Source organism: Durio zibethinus, chromosome 9 (assembly GCF_047325235.1).
Source record: "Durio zibethinus cultivar Kanyao isolate XHJ-2024 chromosome 9, ASM4732523v1, whole genome shotgun sequence".
Classification (NCBI taxonomy): Eukaryota; Viridiplantae; Streptophyta; class Magnoliopsida; order Malvales; family Malvaceae; genus Durio; species Durio zibethinus.
This window is the reverse complement of record NC_143170.1, coordinates 1,629,822-1,649,401: the sequence shown is the minus strand read 5'-3', so window position 1 is coordinate 1,649,401 and position 19,580 is coordinate 1,629,822. Positions and strand designations below refer to the sequence as shown.

At 34.4% G+C, this 19,580-nt stretch overlaps 3 protein-coding genes and 1 pseudogene across 3 annotated transcripts; 1 reads left to right on the top strand and 3 right to left on the bottom strand.

Annotated features, from left to right (window-relative positions):
- The first annotated feature begins 193 nt into the window (after positions 1–193).
- On the top strand, positions 194–2,763 carry LOC111314783 (protein RGF1 INDUCIBLE TRANSCRIPTION FACTOR 1-like). Its single transcript, XM_022916400.2, has 4 exons — positions 194–365; positions 532–729; positions 1,496–1,711; positions 2,074–2,763. Exons 1-4 carry the CDS (start codon positions 363–365, stop codon positions 2,314–2,316), a joined length of 660 nt encoding a protein of 219 aa, XP_022772135.2. The 5' UTR covers positions 194–362; the 3' UTR covers positions 2,317–2,763.
- An 8,041-nt stretch (positions 2,764–10,804) lies between these two features.
- On the bottom strand, positions 10,805–11,486 carry LOC149516690 (protein TORNADO 2 pseudogene; annotated as a pseudogene).
- Positions 11,487–11,985: 499 nt separating this feature from the next.
- On the bottom strand, positions 11,986–14,315 carry LOC111314804 (putative inositol oxygenase). Its single transcript, XM_022916419.2, has 11 exons — positions 14,049–14,315; positions 13,867–13,969; positions 13,687–13,768; positions 13,397–13,601; positions 13,239–13,298; positions 13,099–13,151; positions 12,863–12,985; positions 12,672–12,741; positions 12,499–12,577; positions 12,317–12,398; positions 11,986–12,221 (listed from the first exon to the last, which is right to left on the bottom strand). The coding sequence occupies exons 1-11, from the start codon at positions 14,083–14,085 to the stop codon at positions 12,195–12,197; spliced, it is 921 nt and encodes a 306-aa protein (XP_022772154.2). The 5' UTR covers positions 14,086–14,315; the 3' UTR covers positions 11,986–12,194.
- Positions 14,316–16,732: 2,417 nt separating this feature from the next.
- Positions 16,733–19,572, bottom strand: LOC111304090 (transcription factor bHLH71-like). Its single transcript, XM_022900608.2, has 3 exons — positions 18,856–19,572; positions 17,647–18,063; positions 16,733–17,015 (listed from the first exon to the last, which is right to left on the bottom strand). Exons 1-3 carry the CDS (start codon positions 19,294–19,296, stop codon positions 16,917–16,919), a joined length of 957 nt encoding a protein of 318 aa, XP_022756343.2. The 5' UTR covers positions 19,297–19,572; the 3' UTR covers positions 16,733–16,916.
- Positions 19,573–19,580: the final 8 nt, after the last annotated feature.

Below are 19,580 nucleotides of genomic sequence, written 5' to 3'. Positions count from 1 at the left end.
AATCCAAAAAAAAAAAGAAAAGATAAGAGCAAAGAGAGAGGGTGAAAATGAAAAGGAAATAAAAAAAAAAAAAGGAAAGGAGGTCGGTTCCTTACAGCCAACGTATCTCCCATCAAGCTCAGCTTCGGATTTAGGTTCGGGTGTGGACTTTGTTCGTGTGGATAAGAACGTCCTCTTCCCTCCTCTCTTTTCATTTTCTTTTTCTCTCTCGCTCGCCGCCTCTGCTGTTCTCTCTCTCTAAAATCTTCACTCAAACGAAAAACAGAGTATACTCTGAGTTTTCTCTTTTCAATCAGTTCAAGCTGGCGATCGAAAACCAAGAATCCACTGTCCGTGAAATCAAGCCCAAGAACAGAAGAATCATGGTATCTTCATTCTGAAAAAAAACTCCTTTTTTCTTTATTTTTCTGTTTCTTTTTTCAACTTTTCAACTCTGCTTTTTCACAATTTTCTTTTGGTTTCTTAATCTGGGTATTACTTATAAATGCGTGTTAACCAAATGGTGTTTAATGTCTTTGGTGTTTTTGGCAGGGAGCTGGTGGGCCTGATGAAGAAGATAACAGGTGGCCTCCATGGTTGAAACCTTTGTTAAGAGAACAATTCTTTGTTCAATGCAAGCTTCATGTTGATTCTCACAAGAGCGAATGCAATATGTACTGCTTAGATTGCATGAATGGCTCTCTCTGCTCCTTTTGCCTGGTTTCTCACAAGGATCATCGTTATATTCAGGTTTCATTACTTCCTTTCAAATTCGCATTTTCTCTTTTTTTTAATCTAATCTTTTTTCATCTTGGTTTGATTTTTGGTTTTTTTTTTTTTATGAAAAATACCATTACTAACTATTTTCCTCTTTTTTCATTTGAAATTTGTGTCCTTTCCGTTTATGGGATTAGGGGAATCCTGTTATTTCAATGCCCTTTTCTGCCATTCAGGTTTCCAACTCTGGGATTTGGCTCTCTGTCCTTTCTTGATCGAGTTTGTTTTCGATTTTAATTTAAAACAAATTTCTTTAAAGCTCTCCTCTGGTACATTTGCTTGTTTATGTTCTGTTTTTCTAAAATGTACTTAAAAGATTAAAACTTTAGTCACTGTCCATGGCAGATGTTTTTACTTTTACAAGCCTCCATAATTTATTTTTCACAGATTTTCTCAGCATCCAAACGGGCGTTGACTCAATTTTCAAAGCCCTTTCTCTGTTTTGTAAAAAGGCATTTTAGCGGAATAAAAAATGACTCCCTACTTCTCATCCAGACAATGTTAGTTTTCCGATCTAATAACCAATCCCACAAAAATTCCCCAGTTTTCTCCTCTGTTTCTAACAACAAAGCCAAATGTTTTTCTCGTGAATGAGTGTTATCTGATTTTGCATCACTTGACAGATAAGACTAAAACTCACGAAATTCTCATGGGATTTGTTTGTTATTTCTCATTCATTACAAAAATTGCACATTTATTTCGATATGCTAATGGGGTTCTCTCTGTTTTATTTTGACAGATTAGGAGGTCTTCATACCATGATGTGATAAGGGTATCTGAGATACAGAAATACCTGGACATATCTGGAGTTCAAACTTATGTTATTAACAGTGCTAAGGTTGTTTTCCTCAATGAGAGGCCACAGCCAAGGCCTGGAAAAGGTGTCATCAACACCTGTGAGGTCTGTGACCGTAGCCTTGTGGACTCCTTCCGCTTCTGTTCTCTTGGTTGCAAGGTAAATACGCTGTTCTTTTATTTTCATTTTTAAATTGATTTTCTTGGTAGTCAATGGTCCTGTTTGGTAGCTGAGAACTGAAGGTTCTAGTTTTCCAACCAAAACCAAAACGGTCAAATTGGCTTAATTTTGTTTGGTGACTTTTCTTTATTGCTTTGGGAAGTAGCCAGGAGGCCAATGTAAAACAATTTCTTAAAGAATTTATATAATTAAATTGGGTTTTCTCCTCTTATTTGATCATTATTCAATTTTTAGTTGTCCTTGTAATCAACGATAACTACCTTTGTCTTGACCCCAGAGAGGTATGAAGTTTTGAATGTGTTTTTGTTCCATTCTGATAGTTGTAACTCCTTACATTGCAGATTGTTGGCACATCAAAGAATTTCCAGAAGAAGAAGAGGCATCTGGCCATGGCATCGGACTCTGAGGATTCATTCAGCAGCAGTAGCCATGGAAAGCTGAAGAACAACAACAAAGAAAACAACAAAGTCCGGAGCTTTAGTCCTTCAACACCCCCTCCAACTTCGGTTAATTACCGAACTGCCAAACGAAGAAAGGGGATTCCCCACAGAGCCCCAATGGGAGGACTAATCATAGAATATTAGCCATAGCCATTGTGGGTTTTTTTTTTTTTTTCCCCCTTAAGTTTTAAATATATTTACCCTACTATACAAGTCATCGTCACAATGCCAACCTTTTTCCGCGAAAAGGGCCGGCATTGTCACACTCCCCCTGCCTCTTTTGTAGTATTGTGTATATAGAAGCAGCAAAACATAGAAGTGGAAAATGATGGAAAACAAGTGGAAAAATAATCCCCCCAAATGTTGAGGACTTGAATGTTACTATTAAACATAAAACAGGGTGCTTTTCTTTTCTAGAGTGAATTATACATAAGTTTTTGGGCAAAAAGTGAGATGTAAATAAGGTTTTACCTTTTAAGTGGAAGGGTAGTGAAAATAGAAAAGAACCGTGTACTCCTCTGTTGTAGGAGGAGAGAAGGGATGTTTATATGTGGAATGAAATAAGAAGATTTTACTTCGTACGTTGTATAATTGATTGCTTTCCAATTTTAGAAAGTTGTTTTGAATGGTGGTGATTAACTTCCAAACTTCCTTGTCCCCCATCTATGGTGTGTGGCACGTGTGAGATGGGGTTTGAATATCTGGTTTTGTCTAGTTTAGCACGTGTCCAACGTGCGATGGCTGTTGGTTAGGCCGCCCCTGGGCGAAGTGTGGTTTCTCTTTTTTTCTTTTTGGTTTAGGGGTGTGTCAGAAAGGCGGTTTGGTTTCGGTTTCTTAGCCAAGTGGGTTTGTTCTTTTCCACACAACGTGGACCCCTCCTAATCGTGATTCAGTCCTGATCCTTGGATCTTGTAATTGCGTTTAGAATGGTTTTGATGGTGGGCTCTGAAAGGGTGGGTTGGGTGGGCCCTGACGATTCAATTTTTAGTGATTACGGTGACCACATGTCAGCACAAGAACCCTTTAAGTAATGGCAGGCTTTTTGATTTGTGGGGTGACGAGGCGTAGTTGGATTTTCGTGGCATTTTGCATTTATAAACCTATAAAAAACAAAAAACATGGCCCTTTTCATGGGTTGGTTGCCCTGCTTTACCGTAGTGGGTTTTGGAATTTGGAACCATTGCCTCCTTTATTTACTACTGCCCTTCTGCTGGTAAATTTTGAATCATTAACCATTTTAACAATGTAATGGTTTCACCTTTTTAGCTTTACTAATTACTCCAAATCAAAAGACGAAAAAAGCAACACTTCGGTAATAACAAATTACTGAATTAGGAGATGATAAGGATACATGACTTTGGTTCGCCCGTCCCCTGAAAGGTCTGCAGATACTGTGAGAACTGAGCAGTTAATATTTTTCTAGTTATTGTTCTTTTCTTTGTTTAAAAAAAATTGCAAATAAATTCTCCAGAGTTTCATAAAATTAAGGTGGTGAAAGCTCTGTCATGCAGGTGACTTCCATTTGGTGCACCTGCGGTCCATACATACTACACTCATACGCACACTCTTTTCTGTTGTTCACTTTACGAGCTGTTAATTTTGCCAACCACATCTTAGATATATTTATCCCAAATCTTTGACCCTTATCTAAAAAGAAAAAAATCCAAATCTTTGACCCATTTTTTTGTTTTTTTTAACATATTTTTCCTACACTAATGAGTCCTATTTTTTTATCCATAAAAAGTTTTTTATTTTTACAGAATTTTTAGAAAAATATCAAATTTAGACGGGAATTAATGCTTTTTCTAGACAATTTTAAAAGGAGATAAGCGTGAAAAATTTGAAATGGTTTGATAGAAATCGAACATGATTGACATCAGCGTGACTCATTTTCGTACTAATTAGATTGATTGGTGTGGGTGTGTGATTTTATATTTATAATTTGCTTTTGTTTTATAAGAAATTTTTAACAGATAAAGGATAAAAAATATTAAAAATTAAATAAAATCTAATAAATTCATTAATAAATGATTGATTTAATTAATAAAAATTTGAATTTTAATTTTTAAAATTATTTATAATTTTTAAATATTTATCTTAAATTATCACATACACACCCCTTACATTACATTGACATGAAAATTAAACAATGTACCTAACTAAAATTTTGAAAAAAAAAATCTAATAAATGTATGAATCAAGAACGAAGATTCTTCTATAAACAAAAACAATAAATTAAAGATATAAAACATGTTATCAAAGGACACGTGAGCGTATCACTTGATTTACCGGTTTTCTTGGGGACATAAACAGCTCCAAAGTGGGCTGTATTTGTCATTTTTTAGATTTATTATTATTTTATTCTTTATAACCGCTGACGCTGGAAGATTGAAGCGTATCTCGCCACCTGTGGTGTGAAAGCTTTAAGGAATTTGGTGTGAACCGTCCACGCATCAGAAGTCGTCCATGTGTGAAATCACTATTCGGCATACCATTCTTTTATAGAATAGAATGGACGATCCCCATTTAACCTTTTAATTTGCTTATTATTGGATTTTTTTATTTAGCAAAAACGTGTCCTTGAACTTTAGTGTTGTTTTTTTTTTTAAATTTTTGTTTTCTTAGGGACCATTGCTTTTGCTTTTTGAGATAATTTTGAATGGATTTTCTTTTTGCAAAAGGAAATAAAATGTGAATAAAATGACAATGAAGAATTGGGATGTTATGAAATTGATGACCCTTGTTACTCTCGATGGTTTTTTTTTTTTCCTTAACAAATATATTAAGAGAAGAAAGGCTTCTTTCAAATTTGTTTTCCTTCGTTAAAAAAAAAAGAAATTAACCTTGATACGTACTTAAATGAGTATTTTGAATGTCTGCATTATAATTATATAATAATATTATAAAAAAAAAAAGAGAAAAAAAAAATAAGAGTGAAGAGTGAAGAGTGAACTTTTATTCTGTTTTAGCTATAAAAATATTGTTTTTTTTTTCTGTTGGTATATATAATTAAGTTAGGGAAAGTTGGGGGTTAGGAAAAGTTGCACCTACTTTCGAGTACATTAGGTTTAAAGAAGTCAAAGATAGAACTTGATAAGGAATGCATTAAAAGCTTGATAATATTTTGTTTAATATATTTTAGATTCTCAGCGATCTTTGAAATTAAAAATTTAATATTGTATCAATAAATAATACAATTGTTGATGATGTATAAAACCCTTCATTACAAGGTTTGTTTGAGTTTGTCAAACTCTCAAATCTGGTAGCTTTGTTACACAATTAATGTTTTTTAAGTTTATGATAAGAAATTGTGAACATTAATACAAGTTCTAGGCTAGGCCCTCCCCACTAAACCAATTCTAGCTTCGCCAATCCCCAATAAGCTAATCTAATTACTTAATAACAGTAGAAATTAGTATGGTACGGGCTTTGTTAGGCTTAATTTTGAAATAAGTTGCTAATATTCAATCTATGATACAATTTTAAAGGGAAATGAAATTCGGACTTTGAAACTTAATTCTCAGAATAAAACAAATAACAATTGCTTTGGCAATTAAGTATAGATTTTTTTTTTTTTAGATTTCACCTGTTTGAAAAAAAATTAAAATTTTGAATATCTTAATATTAAAAGATAAATTCAATAATCAATAAATATGTGTGAATGCGTGTGTGTCTTCTAAAACAGGGCATTGGATTAACCTCTGTCACATAAAACGTAACAGATAGATAATAATCAGCTAATCTGTCCTTTTCTCCTTTTGCAACCACATAGCTCTGGTCGGATAATATGGAAGATAGTGCATTTTGGGTGCTGGACCTGAACCGGCAGTACTCCGGTTCAATGAGGAAGTAGGTTGGGACTTAGCAGCCTTGGGTTCTTGTGGTTGAGACCATGTGACCTCAAACCCATGACTATAATCACATAAAAATTGCTGTTTGTGCACATAAAACATGTTGTCCATTTCCAATGGGACTTTTCTCTGTAACTGACCATCAATAGAAAAGATAAACCAAGCTCATAATTGATTGGAATCAAATCATTAATTAGGAAGTGAAACCTCTCAACCCAAAACCATAGCAGATGTATATAAAGAATAAATCGACAAATTAGCAAAACACATTCATGATTTGGTGATTACTTTCACCTTCATAGATATATATTCTTAGTGGCTATGGTGGTGGCCATGTAGGATATCACAGAAGGGAAAAAAAAGCTTAAAATTGGCTAATGGGAATCTCACTTGACCATCTTTTCATTGCTTTTGACATGAAATGCCCATCACTCCTTTTTTCCTCTCTTTGAAAAATAAATAATTAATCCCTAATAAAACTAACTTCCCTAACTTTGTATCTTGACATACGAAATGCATGATCTATGATGCAATTATGCCTTGGAATTTTGCATCCTTTAACTTGCCTTTAATGCAATAAAATACACACCAAATTGAGTGTTCCTAGAAGTAAATATGGCGATGACCCCTATCTTAATCAATTTGTCTATGCCGTGATGTCATTGGTTGACTAATCCTTATCTGATCTAATGGTTACTGCCAGGATAGAACAGATAGCCATCTATCGTTCTTATCATGCCCACACTATGATGATGATGATCTTACTTTCCATCTCTCCGATTGTGGGTCCACGAGCGTCCCATTCGTTCACATTTATTGGTTCATTTGTCCTTTTATCAGTTCACCAAAATATTACCTAATTTTCTCTAAAAAACAATATCATAGATGAGGTTCTAGCTGTAGATATCTTAGTCCAGCTGACAATGACATGCATATTAAATCTTGGCAACTGTTTGTGATTTTTGTTTTTGGCACCATTAAATTTTGAATGTCCGAATTTCATCTACTTTAGTAAGTGCAGTAACAAAGCCAAGCGAAAATCTCCCAAGAATTTTTTTACAGTCCTTCATTTATTAGAAGAATCTATCCAATAAATCAATGCAATGAAGTCAGTGGTGGGAATGCCTTGGCTTGGAAAAGGGAGAAACCGTTTTGCTCGATCGAAGGGAAGTGGGGTTGAGTTAAGGCTGTCCAGCGAGAGACATGATATCGAGCGAGAGATAGCTCCTGATCAATGAAAATTATGGCCTAAACGCTGTCAGGGTAATAAAATATCTATATACAACATCATAGATATATATGGTTTGCCTTGAAATCTCTGTTCATTGAAAGAGCAATTTATTAGCTAGATTTTTCTGATTTCATTGACAAGGAATTCATCAGTATTAGTAAAACTTGTTATATCATTCATATTGTTTGTATAGAAAAAATTCATCTAAATATATTCTTGTGTATGCCTCGTCCCTGTCAACTAGTTTTCCTGTCTCTTTAATGAAATTCTATATGCACTTAGTCTTTTCTCTCTCTCTCTTCAAACTTCAGGAAACCCAAAATCATCATGTTGATCAAGACAAACACGATTCCACTAGTCTTGGGCGAGGATACTAGTGGAAGAACATTCACAATTCTATAACGACAATAAATCAAATAATAACAATAATAATAATATCCAACTCAACGACAGATTTGCATTTCCTCGTGGACAGATTAAGAGATTGTTTGTAGGTGTCCATCCATGCAACAGATGGGCCAAGTAGATTTTTTTTTTTTTTTAAATAGTATTTTGGTTAAGCCCTTAAGTGGATATGAACGAATACTGGACATGCTGATGACAAGCCCCTTTATGAAATGCCGAAGTCGTTAAAAATTACGTGATACAACCCAACATATCTGCCCCAAGTACAGCGTCTGGGATTGGAGTCACTTTTTTTTCAATAATCAGGTATAGAACACAACTTGGAGGGAACTCCCCTCTAAATGAAAACTACTTTAGTTTTGTATATATATGATTTTGAGGAACAGTTGAGTGAGTTTAATATCTGGATTTGGATGGCTTTTAGTTTTTGTTGAGGCACTTGGGATATTATTGGATAGTGTTAGGGTACTGGCAATAAATAACCAACAAGAGGCTGCAAGAGTCATCCGCCCATAAATTGTCCCACTTGAATTTAAGATAATTTGAGAATCTTGATTAAGATATTTGTCAATTTTAACGTTAAACACCTTGATTTAGGTAAGCCAAACCTGTGTTTGTGAATTTATGGTGCTTGTCCCTTTCAAGCCCTGGTTATTTTATAGTTAACATCGGTTTCTAAACACAGCCTGTTGTAGACAATTCAATTTCTTGTAATTAATGCCAATAATTTCACTTTGACATCATTGCCTAAGTTCAATTCCAAATGTATTTAATAGAAAGTAGGATATCAATATCATTTTCGTGGCCAAGAAGATATATTTCTTCTGGTTAATTTTGAGTTGGCTTTAATCAATATTGCTTGGAAGAGCCATCGTTTGAAAGCCTATCCAATATTGCCTGCTGAGGAGACTGGTCAGCAGAAGTGCTGTTTTGACGCTAGAACAATTAATTCAGATTTCAGAAAGCAAAAAAAAAGTCAACTCTGACTTAAATTAGTTTATCTAAAGTCAAAACTGGTTTACAGATTCAATGGTACTCTTGAAAGCTCCATAAAACTAGTTATTTAAACATAATCCGTTTGTTCAGGCATGGAATCTTACCAGAACAGAAAAAAATCCAAAAAAATCTTGATGCTTATGGAAATATGAAGATTGTATGGTTTACTTACAGTATATACAAGTAAAACAACGCTCGCCTATGAGATTAAATTTGAAGAGATACCACTAATTAGTCTTGAAACTCAAACTCTTATCAAAATCTATCCTGGCTAGCTTAAATCAAATGCATACTAATATGTAGAGTGATTCAGCGATCAATCTTGTTTCACCAAAATGCTAGAATTGATTGAAATCAATCACAAATATTTCAATTTGTTCCAATTATAAAAAAAAATAATAATAATTTGAATCACGAGAAAAACGGTAATAAAATGAGCATATTTAAATTTCAACTAATTTTATGAAATTAAAATAACCCATTCTTTCAAGACCAAACTCGATTGTCATTATTTATGTTCAAATGAAAAAATGGGCTGTCAAGAATTGAAGAAATGAAAATAATTTGTTGAATTAGATGAAGTTTCATAGATAGGAAGAGGAAGGCTTTAAAATTTATGAAAGTTGAAAGTCCAAGAAAAATGCTATGTCAAGCGGGGATCTTTTAGGCTGACAAAAAGACAAGTCAGACACCGCTTTTCATATATGGCACACGTATTTACCATGGGTTAAGTATTACTCTGGTAATTAACTTTAAATATATTATACATTTGATATGAGATTCAAATCATGTGGCATATAGCCAAAACAAAACTTTCCCTTAATAATATTGTGAATAATCAAATTTCTGGCTTAGAGCACTGGTAAATGTTATGAGTGGATTTTATTCTAATTTTTGCAGACAATGTTATTTAATTTGGACTAAAATTGAGTGTTGGATTTGAGTATATACTCGACATGGTACATTATTTTTTAAAAAAGTTTTTTCCTTATATTTTCATGATCAACATTTATATTTATGTTCATTGGATATACACCGAGTCTAAATATTTTTAAAAAATAAAAAATAAAACAAAATATCTTACAGTCTTGAGCATGTATGGTCACATCTTGAACAAAAATATTTATGATTTTAAAACCTATGCTTATTTCAATTTTGAGGGCATGAAAACTTCGTATCCGCATTCGTGTTCAATTTAAGCCAGCGTTTATTTACATCCACATTATATTTTTGACCTGAAAATTGTTGGAAGAAGATGGGGTAATACTTTTAAACTTCAACTAGCATGTTCATTTCAGTGATGAACTCATGATTCTTCTTTACCATTGTTTATTTTGCATTAAGAAGCCTTTAAAATTTGAGACTATTAGTGATCCACTGCAAAAAATTCCCATCCTTCCAAACCAACCCCCCGCAAACTTACGCGTGAAGTTCAAATTGTGGCGAGGAAATTTCCCTGGCTTATCATGCGATCTGGCTACTACGTACGAACGAGGAACACTTAACAACAAACTATCCAGCAAATGCTCCACCGTTGGGAATACTTGTTGTTCCCTTGGCTTCAGACAATGAGCGAAACAGAACATAAAATTATTGCTTTCGTCCATGTAAAGTAGACAATCTTACTCGGAAAAGTTGCAAACATTCGGCTTTTTTGTATTTTTCTACTGAATCTAAGAAGTGAAAGAGAAGATACTCTGTATGGAGATGTTTTTGAGCACTAGGGTTTCAGAGCCATGGAGGTTGGGCTAGTTTTATATCCGCTCAGTATTGCAAATAATAATGGGTCATAGATCCTTTTTTCCAGTTTTGGGCAGTTAGTTGTTGAGTTGACTTTGAGTAGGGTTCGAGTTTGTGAGGAAGGCCGGAAGGCCCAATCCCCTCTCTCTAGTCGAGACTGAGTTGAGTTGGGGTCAGGTTTGTGATGAAAGGAGGAAGCCCAGCCCAAATTCTTCTTCACTTGTCTCGGGACTAGTATCTTGCAATTAACTAGTTTTCACTTACAACCTTGTTTGTATCTTCTAAAAATCTCCTCAGTTTTGGCATTCTTAAAGGCACAACACCCAATCAGATATACAAATATCAACGCAATAAGAGTTATAAGCAGTATTATGTCGGCTTTTCTCCATTCTTGCTTCAGATTTGCTAGCTATCCCGCTTTGCACGAATTGCAATCGTAGCAGATTTGCGTTTGGTCATTGTTCCACTGTATGCAGTCTGGGTCTGCTATGCTGTTAATGGGGCTGATCCAGTTTGTTGGGTTTGCAAACGTGTTTCCACATTCATTTGGTGGCTTACAGCGTCCAGACTCCAAAACAAAAAAAAACATAAAGATAATGATGAGACTAGTCTGGAAAAGAAGATTAACCCATGGTTGGAGAATCTAATTACCTTACCAAGCATGCCGAATTCTTTTTTGCCTTTTATGGTAACCAATAGATGAAAACAACCAAGATTGCAAGCAATATGATCAGGATGAGCATGCCAACAAGGTTCGCAATAAGGAACCAGCGGATTCGCCAAAACCCTCCTATGAAGTCTCGAGAGCTACAACCAAGATTAAGACCCCCAAAAACTATAGCAGGCCATTGTAATATCTTCACACAGGAATTGTCTAGTTGATTTGCAAGCCAGATTCCACCACCAATGATTGGAATTGAGAGCAGCATAGGAACAAAGTTGATTGCACCGATGACATTGTTGCTTAATGCCATTTTGTTAAGAAAATTATTCAGCCTGAAGACTATCTGGGTATTGATTGGAGATCTAATAATGAAAAGAAAAGGGAATTGCCTCGAGTAAAGATATACGTGTAGAATAAATGGGTACATGGAACACAGCTTCTGTCATTCAACCCTACAAGATTTTGTTCTTTGCCCTGGATCCATGAAAGCTAGTATGTAAAGCAAATTGATAACAGTTTTTGTTCTTCAAGTCTAATCACATTGAGTACCACTTTTTGAATAGGAATCCTTGTACAGGATATGGGAAGAAAAAGAAACAAAAAGTGATTAGTTCTCCACAACTTTTGTAGTATTTACCAAGGAAAAAGAAAAGAAAAAGAACATTCTATTAGCAGAAAGAAGACAGTTATATGTCTCACATGCCTTTAGCCTTTTAACTCTGCAAAGATTGTGTTTTTATTTTGCTTTCCGTGCTGCCTTTTGGCTTTTTTTCTTGCTTGCAACTTTGATCTCGTCTCAGCCAAATCTCACATGCTTATGCCTTATTGCATCATAGGAGATAACATATTAACGATTTAACATAATTGAATTAATTTATCTGATTTGAAGTTCAGTTGATCTTCTGTTTTTGATATGGGGCAAAAAGGAATAAAATTTGTAACTTTATTAATTTTGAAAAGAGAATACGAACATAGCAAATCTAAGAATTCAAGAATCTTGTTAAAATACCCAAACAGTTCTTTGATTATTAACATTTTATTTCCCCTAGTCGTCCCAGTGACTTCTCTTCAGATCAGGAGTCAGGACTACATTAATATTGCAGCTGCAGCAATCCTGTATTGAGGCTTTGAAGTTTCACCATTTCAGCTTTGCTGGAAAATACTGCAATTTTTTTTTGTTCAATTCAGAAAAATTAATCAACTTTGAAATCTTGAGTGCAGAACCATTAAGGCAAAAAAAGGGAATGATGAGCTTACCTTTGCAATAAGGGATTCATAATATGGCTTGACCTCTTCAACAACAACCAGAACTTTGCTCTTGCTGTAGAGGTCATATTTGCTGTCAAGATTTTATGAAAAGAAAGTCAATAAGTTTTCACAAAACAATTGCACAAAAATTAATATAGCAACTTGAAAAAAAGGAATACGAGGACACTTACTTGAATACTTTAAGCCATTTCATGTTCTCCCTATCCTCCTCATTCATCAATTGTGCATATGCTCCGTACTTGTGCAATGCTGTAAAGATGGGAAGGAAATCGATTCCGTTAGCCAAATTGAGTAGTAGCATAGCATGATCAGAAAAAAAATAAGTTTCATTCTAATTACTTACGATAGAAGGAATGATATCGGATGATGAACAGTCCTGCGGAAGGCAATGTGGTTCCATTTTCCTTGGCCACCTAAAAATTATGAGATAGATGATATAGTATTAACTAAAACTTGTGGCAAGAAACAATATGGACTAGATTTAAGTGACTTTAGTTTGGAGGGATTGATTGATTGATCGAGTCAAATGTATACCATGTACATATAGTCATCGTGCCCCCATGACATGAGCACATTATCTAGTCCACACCCTTCAGAGTAAATCCCATTTTTGGTGTTGTAAATTGGATTGTTGAAGTCAGGATTATCATTAAAATACTGCAGCACAGAATTTGTGAATTGCAAATTCATCTTGAGTTAAGATCGTATATGTATAACACAATTATGTTTAATTGGTAAATGATTAAAGATCAAAGCTAAGATTTAAAAACCATGTGATGAACATTGGACTCATCAAAAGCACATCCAACTGGGAATGTGTCACCTGTTATATTGAAATTAACTTGTCACTTAAAATTATATGAGGAAATATGGAACTTTTTTATTTTTATTTTTTGAAACAAATACTTACCAACAACAGCCCATTGAGGTAGCTCTCCAAATTTTGGAAGAACCAGGATTTTTCCAAGATCTGAAAAGCATTGAAACTCAATAAGTTAATTATTGTAATTTTATCATTACAAGATAACAAGGCAAAGAAAGAATATTGTAAGGGGTTTTTATTTTTACCATGAATAAGAGCAGTCAGGTGCAACCAGTCTTCATTAGGATAGTCTCTTCTGATTGCTTCAGCGCTCTGCAGCAAATGCTGAATTTGAGGTTCGTCCAAATCAGGATCACTGTCATCAACAACCTCATTCAGAAGTTCACAACATTCCCATATTCCCATCTCTGCCTTATCAAGCTTCTTGTACTCCTCCCTCATCTGCTTCACCTGCAATATTTCATTTTGTAATGCATTAGAATGTCCAAACAGTAACGTACACCATGGATGATTCCTTATATAAAAATTTACTTACAAAATCATATGTTTGGTTAATATGACTTGATTTGTAGTGTTGCTCAACAATGTCTTTCCTTGCACCATCTGCTTCATAATCCCTATCAACCATTTCACCAAATATTGAGTATTTTAATCAGATATATTCTAGGAAAATATTCAATATCCAAAATACAAACCTGTAGAGAAAATGATTTACCTGAATGAGTTTCCAAAAGCATTTGTTTCAGGCGTTGCAAATTCTTCATTTGATACCAATTGATTAGCATCAGGCTGTATCTTCTTTCCCTTTCCTTGAGTAGCTGAAAACCAAATAATGCATATACTAAGATTGAAACAAATAATCAACATTGAATCTGAAATGAAAAGCAGATCAAATACCAATAAGTTGATCAGGATTCTCAATGCAAATAGTCATCTTCACTGCAATTACCAAGATAAGTTGAGAAAATCAAGAGAAACCAAAGAACTGTTGGGACAAATGAGACTTATAGGATAGGATTTTGTAGCAAATAGAAGAGTCCTTGTCAAGATGTTTTAGAAGATCTAGAGCCCTTAACTGATAATCTTGCTTTCCATTTACTACAAAATTAATCCTTAAAATTAGAATAATTTTGACAAGTTTTTAATTCAAAAAAATCTGTACCCAGCAAATTAGGCAAAGTTCTCTCCAAAATTTATGTGGCTTCTATCTTAAGTCCTGACCAGATTTCCTAACTATACAATTTTATCTTTGGCTGATTCAAATTGACGTGGATATCTTATCTTTTTCTGAGTGGGATTGGGTCTGGGAGGGTAAAAATATGATGTGGCATCTAGTCATGGAGATACAAGGATATTTTTTGACCAAACCCTAATTAATTTGGGTGTGAAAGGAAGGTAAACTTAGAACATGCCATTTAGAATTTGAAGCATCAAAGCTGAAATCTTTGCTAAGTTGATTTCACTCTTATGGTCACGTCCAGAGGGAATTTCCATGCATGAATATGATCGCATTCTTAGTTGAAAGCCTGCTTTGAGACTGAAAAAGAGGGGCTCTGGGTAACATTTAAACAGCCCATTTTCTTTATTGGCCGAAAAAACAGCCCATTTTGTTCGGATTGAGTATTAATTAAACAAAAAGAGGGGCTCTGGGAAAGACAATGGGTTCAAGAACATTTGTCTCCGTCTGTTCTGCCCCACAATTACAAAAGCTTCGGTCCAATAGGGCAGGTTATGGACCAAGGAATAGGCTTTTCTCTTCTTCTTTTTTGTTTCTCTCTCTCTCTCTCTCTCTTGTATTTTTTTTGGTTTGATTATTGAGTCCTGTTTGCAGTATGTTTCAGTTGGCATGATATGAACATGCTCATATACATAGATAATGTGTTGATTACGTGCAATATTTAAACATGACTAGCAGAGTAGCAAAATGGTAATCGCATTTTGCAATGGCAGATGATGAATGACAAATTACATGTGGACCATTTGCACTTCAATTTTTTCTCAATACACCACATTTTTATTTATATCCAAAATTTAAAATATAATCCTTAATTTTTATCTTTTACATTCCACAAATATTATTCTTCTTCTACTAAAAAATCTTTCACACCCATTTTCCTCGTCCCCTTCTCCTTCCTCCTTTCCGTTCAAACTTTAAACCAAAATCAAACTTAAAATCTTCAATCAAACCCTACAATTACAATTTTTGGATTTAATCTAGTTACTCAATTTCAATATAAAGGTAAACCTTTTATTTTTATTAAAATTTTGAAAGCTAAAATATGATGCATTGGACTTTTGTGCTTGAAATCATGAATGGCGAAAATATTTTTTCTTATATTTCAAAAGGTTTATGAATTTACATTTTCGTAAGCTTTTAAAATAGAAATGAGTGTGCAAAAAGGGATAAATGTAATTTTTCACAAGTTAATTAAGTAATTTCATAAGAGTATTTTTTTGTAATAAAAAATATGGGTGTGAAGAAAAATTGTACCAACTTCCTTAAATAAGAGCATAGTGTTGTCTGAAATTCTACCAACTCTATTGTTAATCAAGTTTATTAAAATATCAATTTTATTTTACCAATGACTCATTAATGTTTAATCTAATATCAAATAGACCAACATCCTCAAAAATCAAATACACTATTTTGTTACGAACATAGTTCATGATTGAAGTAAACATTTGGAGGAAACGCATGAAAAACACTGTGTATATATGCCATCTACAAAAACTTATATTAATGTTGTGTCGCATCCAATATAGAGACATTCAGAGAACATGGGCCACCCCTTCTGGACATGTTAACTTGAAAGGTAATCGGTGAGTCGATCTGTAATTTTGTACGAAAATTTAGCACCAAAATTTCAGTAATGTAATTAGTCTATTTCTTTTGCCGACTGAATTAATGTAAATATATATATTTTTTTTTGGCTCCTGGATTCAGAAACTAAAAGAGACGTCAAGATTCATCCGACGTCCCTGTCTGGTTTACACAACAAGACAGGATTCTTAAATAGGTACAGATTCATGTTTCACAAGAAACAAAAATTAAGGCTTAAAGGAGATGTGCATCGAATCTCACAAAAACCCTCTCTAATTCTCTCAGCTTTTTCTCCCGTAAAGCTACAAAAAAAAAAAAAAAAAAAAACCATCCTTTTTTTCCAATTCCCTTCCAGGGCCCTTGCACCAAATTCTGCAATGTCACCCTTCAATATTTCTTCATCATCAAAACCCAACTGAAACGAAGATTTGGCTTCTATAAGAAGAGAGAGATGAGATGCATTAACCGGCTAATCAAGTGCTTGTACGTTGTTGGATTTTCTTAATTAGGGGACTAATTGGGAAATGTCTTGTGTGAAAAGCCATACAAGAATCAAGAACTGTGGTTAATTTGGAGACCTGAGAGGCATATGCCGGTAGGTTCATATGCAAAACAAAGCATGTTAAGCATGCATCCATGCATGCATGAGACCTCAATATCTTCACATCGATCCAATTGACATTTAAAGAAAAAGAAAGTAGTAACAAAGTTTATAGTTCAAACACACCCAATACTAAACATCCATACTTCATTTACTAGATGAACATCAAAACACACCACATTTCATTGACTCAAGCAACGTACATACAGGAACGGTAAAAACTAAAATACAGAAACTTTAAACAATCCTCTAAAAAACCCTAAAAAATAAAGAAAAAAGTGGTAGCTTTTTGGTGATTTGACCGTAAACCAAAAAGTAATTTGGGTAGCTAGCACAAAGTTGATCAACATAAGGCAGTAGCATCTTCCTCAATTATTCCGAGCATGTGGTGAACTGCCCCTGCTATGTCATCTACTGAACTGAGTTGGCATCCTTCTTCAACCTGCATTCAGAATGTTTCAAATTTTAGCCCAAAACTGTATGATTTTCTAGAATTATATCGAAAATTATTAACTAAACCAAGGAAATAGTAATAATAAATGAGAAAAAGCAATCTTCCTCCCATTTTTCCCATAAAAAAAATAATTTAAGCCAGTACTACTATAACTTCAAAAGGTCATCCAAAATTTATTTAACTTTTCTGAAATTATGGAAAATGACAATTTTTTTTTCCTTTCCAAGGGAAAAACAAAAGTATATATGAGAGGAAAAGACAGTATCTGCCCACTCACCTCATATGACAATAATTGAAGACGACCATCTCTAATAGAATGTCTGAAACACTACTCCTGTAACTTATTATTCTAAGAAATCATACATATAAATTATTATATTTGCTAAAATATTAATTAAGGAACCAAAAATATCCATTGACTAAACATACTATATCACTTTTTGAATTTATTATTTTATATATTTAATTATTTGGATAAAATACATATGTAACTGAGTGATTTTACTATGAGTTCTGAAATTCTAAAGAGATATATTGTCATCCCATGATTATTAGGGGGAAAAGGTATTTTTCTTAAAAAGAAAGATGAAGGTGATGGAGAAAGAAGTGCATATGTTACCTTGGCACTGATAGAGTAGAGAACTAATGGATCCACGGTTATGACATTTAGGTGGAGGATGGAAAGGTAAAGTGACTCAAAACCAGTAACAATCTTGGAAAGCAGCCTGGGACCTTTTCGTGAGAGAATTCGGAGATTAGCATGAGTTTCGATCAATGTCACCTCAATATCAGCTATTGATGCCTTAGTCTTTGATGTATATTTATTAGGGATCTGAGACCAGGTGTACTGAGGATACATGAAAAAATGTGCAAATGGTGGTGATAGCAATATGGAGTTGGTGGTTTCTAATTCATTGGCATCAGCTGGTCTTACTTGATGCAGTACTCGAAGCTTTTGAGCTTCAAGGGTTTGCAGAAGATGCTCAAGTTCCTTCACAAACTCTATAGCACCACCAACTATGGATGCTTGATCACCCTACACATACAAAAATCATCTATGTTTAAGGGTTAAATTAATTAAATTTTTTAAACGCTTGCACTGCTATGGGGATGAGAATATTGAAAGTACTGCAAATTAAAGGAACCATGAGTTCGTATCATGATTCTGCTGAAGTAAATTTCTATTTAAGTCATAATACAGGAAAAGCTGGTCTCTTTGGCAATATCTTTATATAATTACTATTTCCATAATTTTAGAACTTTTGCATGACTAGCAAACAAGAGAGTAATCCAAAGAATAGAAGAAGCTAAGAATAGAATTATTTTAATATTTGCCAATTCTGCCTGATCTTTTTACCTTGACAAGTTCTGCTAAATTTAAATTTCACTGCAATGTCATTGTACCAAACTATTATTGAACTTCAGAATTCAATCAGTCCAGCTTTTCAGAGCTGTAGTGAATCACATCACAATTTTACCACTCGAGTATATCAATTAGTTAAACCTTGAAGTAACGATTCCTCTAGAGGTAAAGGATTCTGTAATTGATCAATAAAATATGGTAATGTAGTGTAGCTAACAGAAAAAAAGAAAACATTCCAAAGTCATGAACTATGCATGTTTCAACAATCCAGTTATGTTAAGACACTTCATAACCAGGTTTTCCTAATATAGCCAAACACTGAACGTTGTCTCTTGTCTAGAGTTTGAATGGAGCGACGACCCTTTTAGTCTTAACCAGAAGAGTAATAATTCTCGTTTTCCCACACATTTGAGGAGAGAAGAAGAGAGGAAAGAGAGATAAAAGAAAATGATGGAGAAGACAAACCCTATGGACATAAGATTCAGGCATAAGGGAGCGTAAAACAGCCAGATGCTCATTCATTTGCTTTCGCCTGTTCCTCTCAACAGCAATGTGAGTCATTCTTTGTGTCTCAGCCTCCTCTTTGTCCTTGCAAACCCTCGCTTTTCTCCTTCTCTTTTTCCTCCCTTGAGCTGCCAAGTTCGGCCTCCGATCAACAGTTTCCGCTCCTGTTGAGTGGCATTGTGGAGTCATCATTGACAAGCAATTCAAAGCACTACTAGCTTGTTCTTGGTAGCTGAAACTATTTTCCAACGAGCATTTAGTCACCAATGAGTCATGGCTGCTATATGGGGTTCCAGATATGGTATCATAGATAACAAAGTTCAAGAGCTCGTTGGAAGAAAGGGTTTCAAGTGCCATTTTCTCTACAATCTCCACAAAGTACACCTCCAAATAATATGACATGAAATACTGGAAACTAGAAATTCTAGTTTCATTTTATAGACAAAAGTCACATTCTAACATAACTCCGGCAGTTGAAATCTTCTTAAAAGAGAGAGAGAGAGAGAGAGAGAGAGAGAGAGGGGCTAATTAAAAGGAGGTTAAATGAAGTTAGGAGCTGGGGCTTTGGGCTAGAGAGAAAGATATGGACGTGGGAGGGACAGGGAAAAGGAGTTCTCTTTTTTGCCAGCGAAAAAGTGACGAAAAAAGAAAGAGGCTTTTCCCTTGGCCTCGTTTTGGGGTTTGTC

Coding starts and splice junctions, on each gene's coding strand:
- LOC111314804 (XM_022916419.2), bottom strand. CDS start 14,085: ATGACTATTTGCATTGAGAATCCTGATCAACTTATTG. Junction 13,299..13,396: donor CCTGACTGCTCTTATTCATG/GTAAAAATAAAA, acceptor AATGCTTTTCAG/ATCTTGGAAAAATCCTGGTT. Junction 12,986..13,098: donor AGTCCAATGTTCATCACATG/GTTTTTAAATCT, acceptor TCTGTGCTGCAG/TATTTTAATGATAATCCTGA.
- LOC111314783 (XM_022916400.2), top strand. Junction 730..1,495: donor AGGATCATCGTTATATTCAG/GTTTCATTACTT, acceptor TTATTTTGACAG/ATTAGGAGGTCTTCATACCA. Junction 1,712..2,073: donor TCTGTTCTCTTGGTTGCAAG/GTAAATACGCTG, acceptor CTTACATTGCAG/ATTGTTGGCACATCAAAGAA.
- LOC111304090 (XM_022900608.2), bottom strand. CDS start 19,296: ATGTCATATTATTTGGAGGTGTACTTTGTGGAGATTGTAGAGAAAATG. Junction 18,064..18,855: donor CTGAATCTTATGTCCATAGG/GTTTGTCTTCTC, acceptor TTGTATGTGTAG/GGTGATCAAGCATCCATAGT. Junction 17,016..17,646: donor TCTACTCTATCAGTGCCAAG/GTAACATATGCA, acceptor TTCTGAATGCAG/GTTGAAGAAGGATGCCAACT.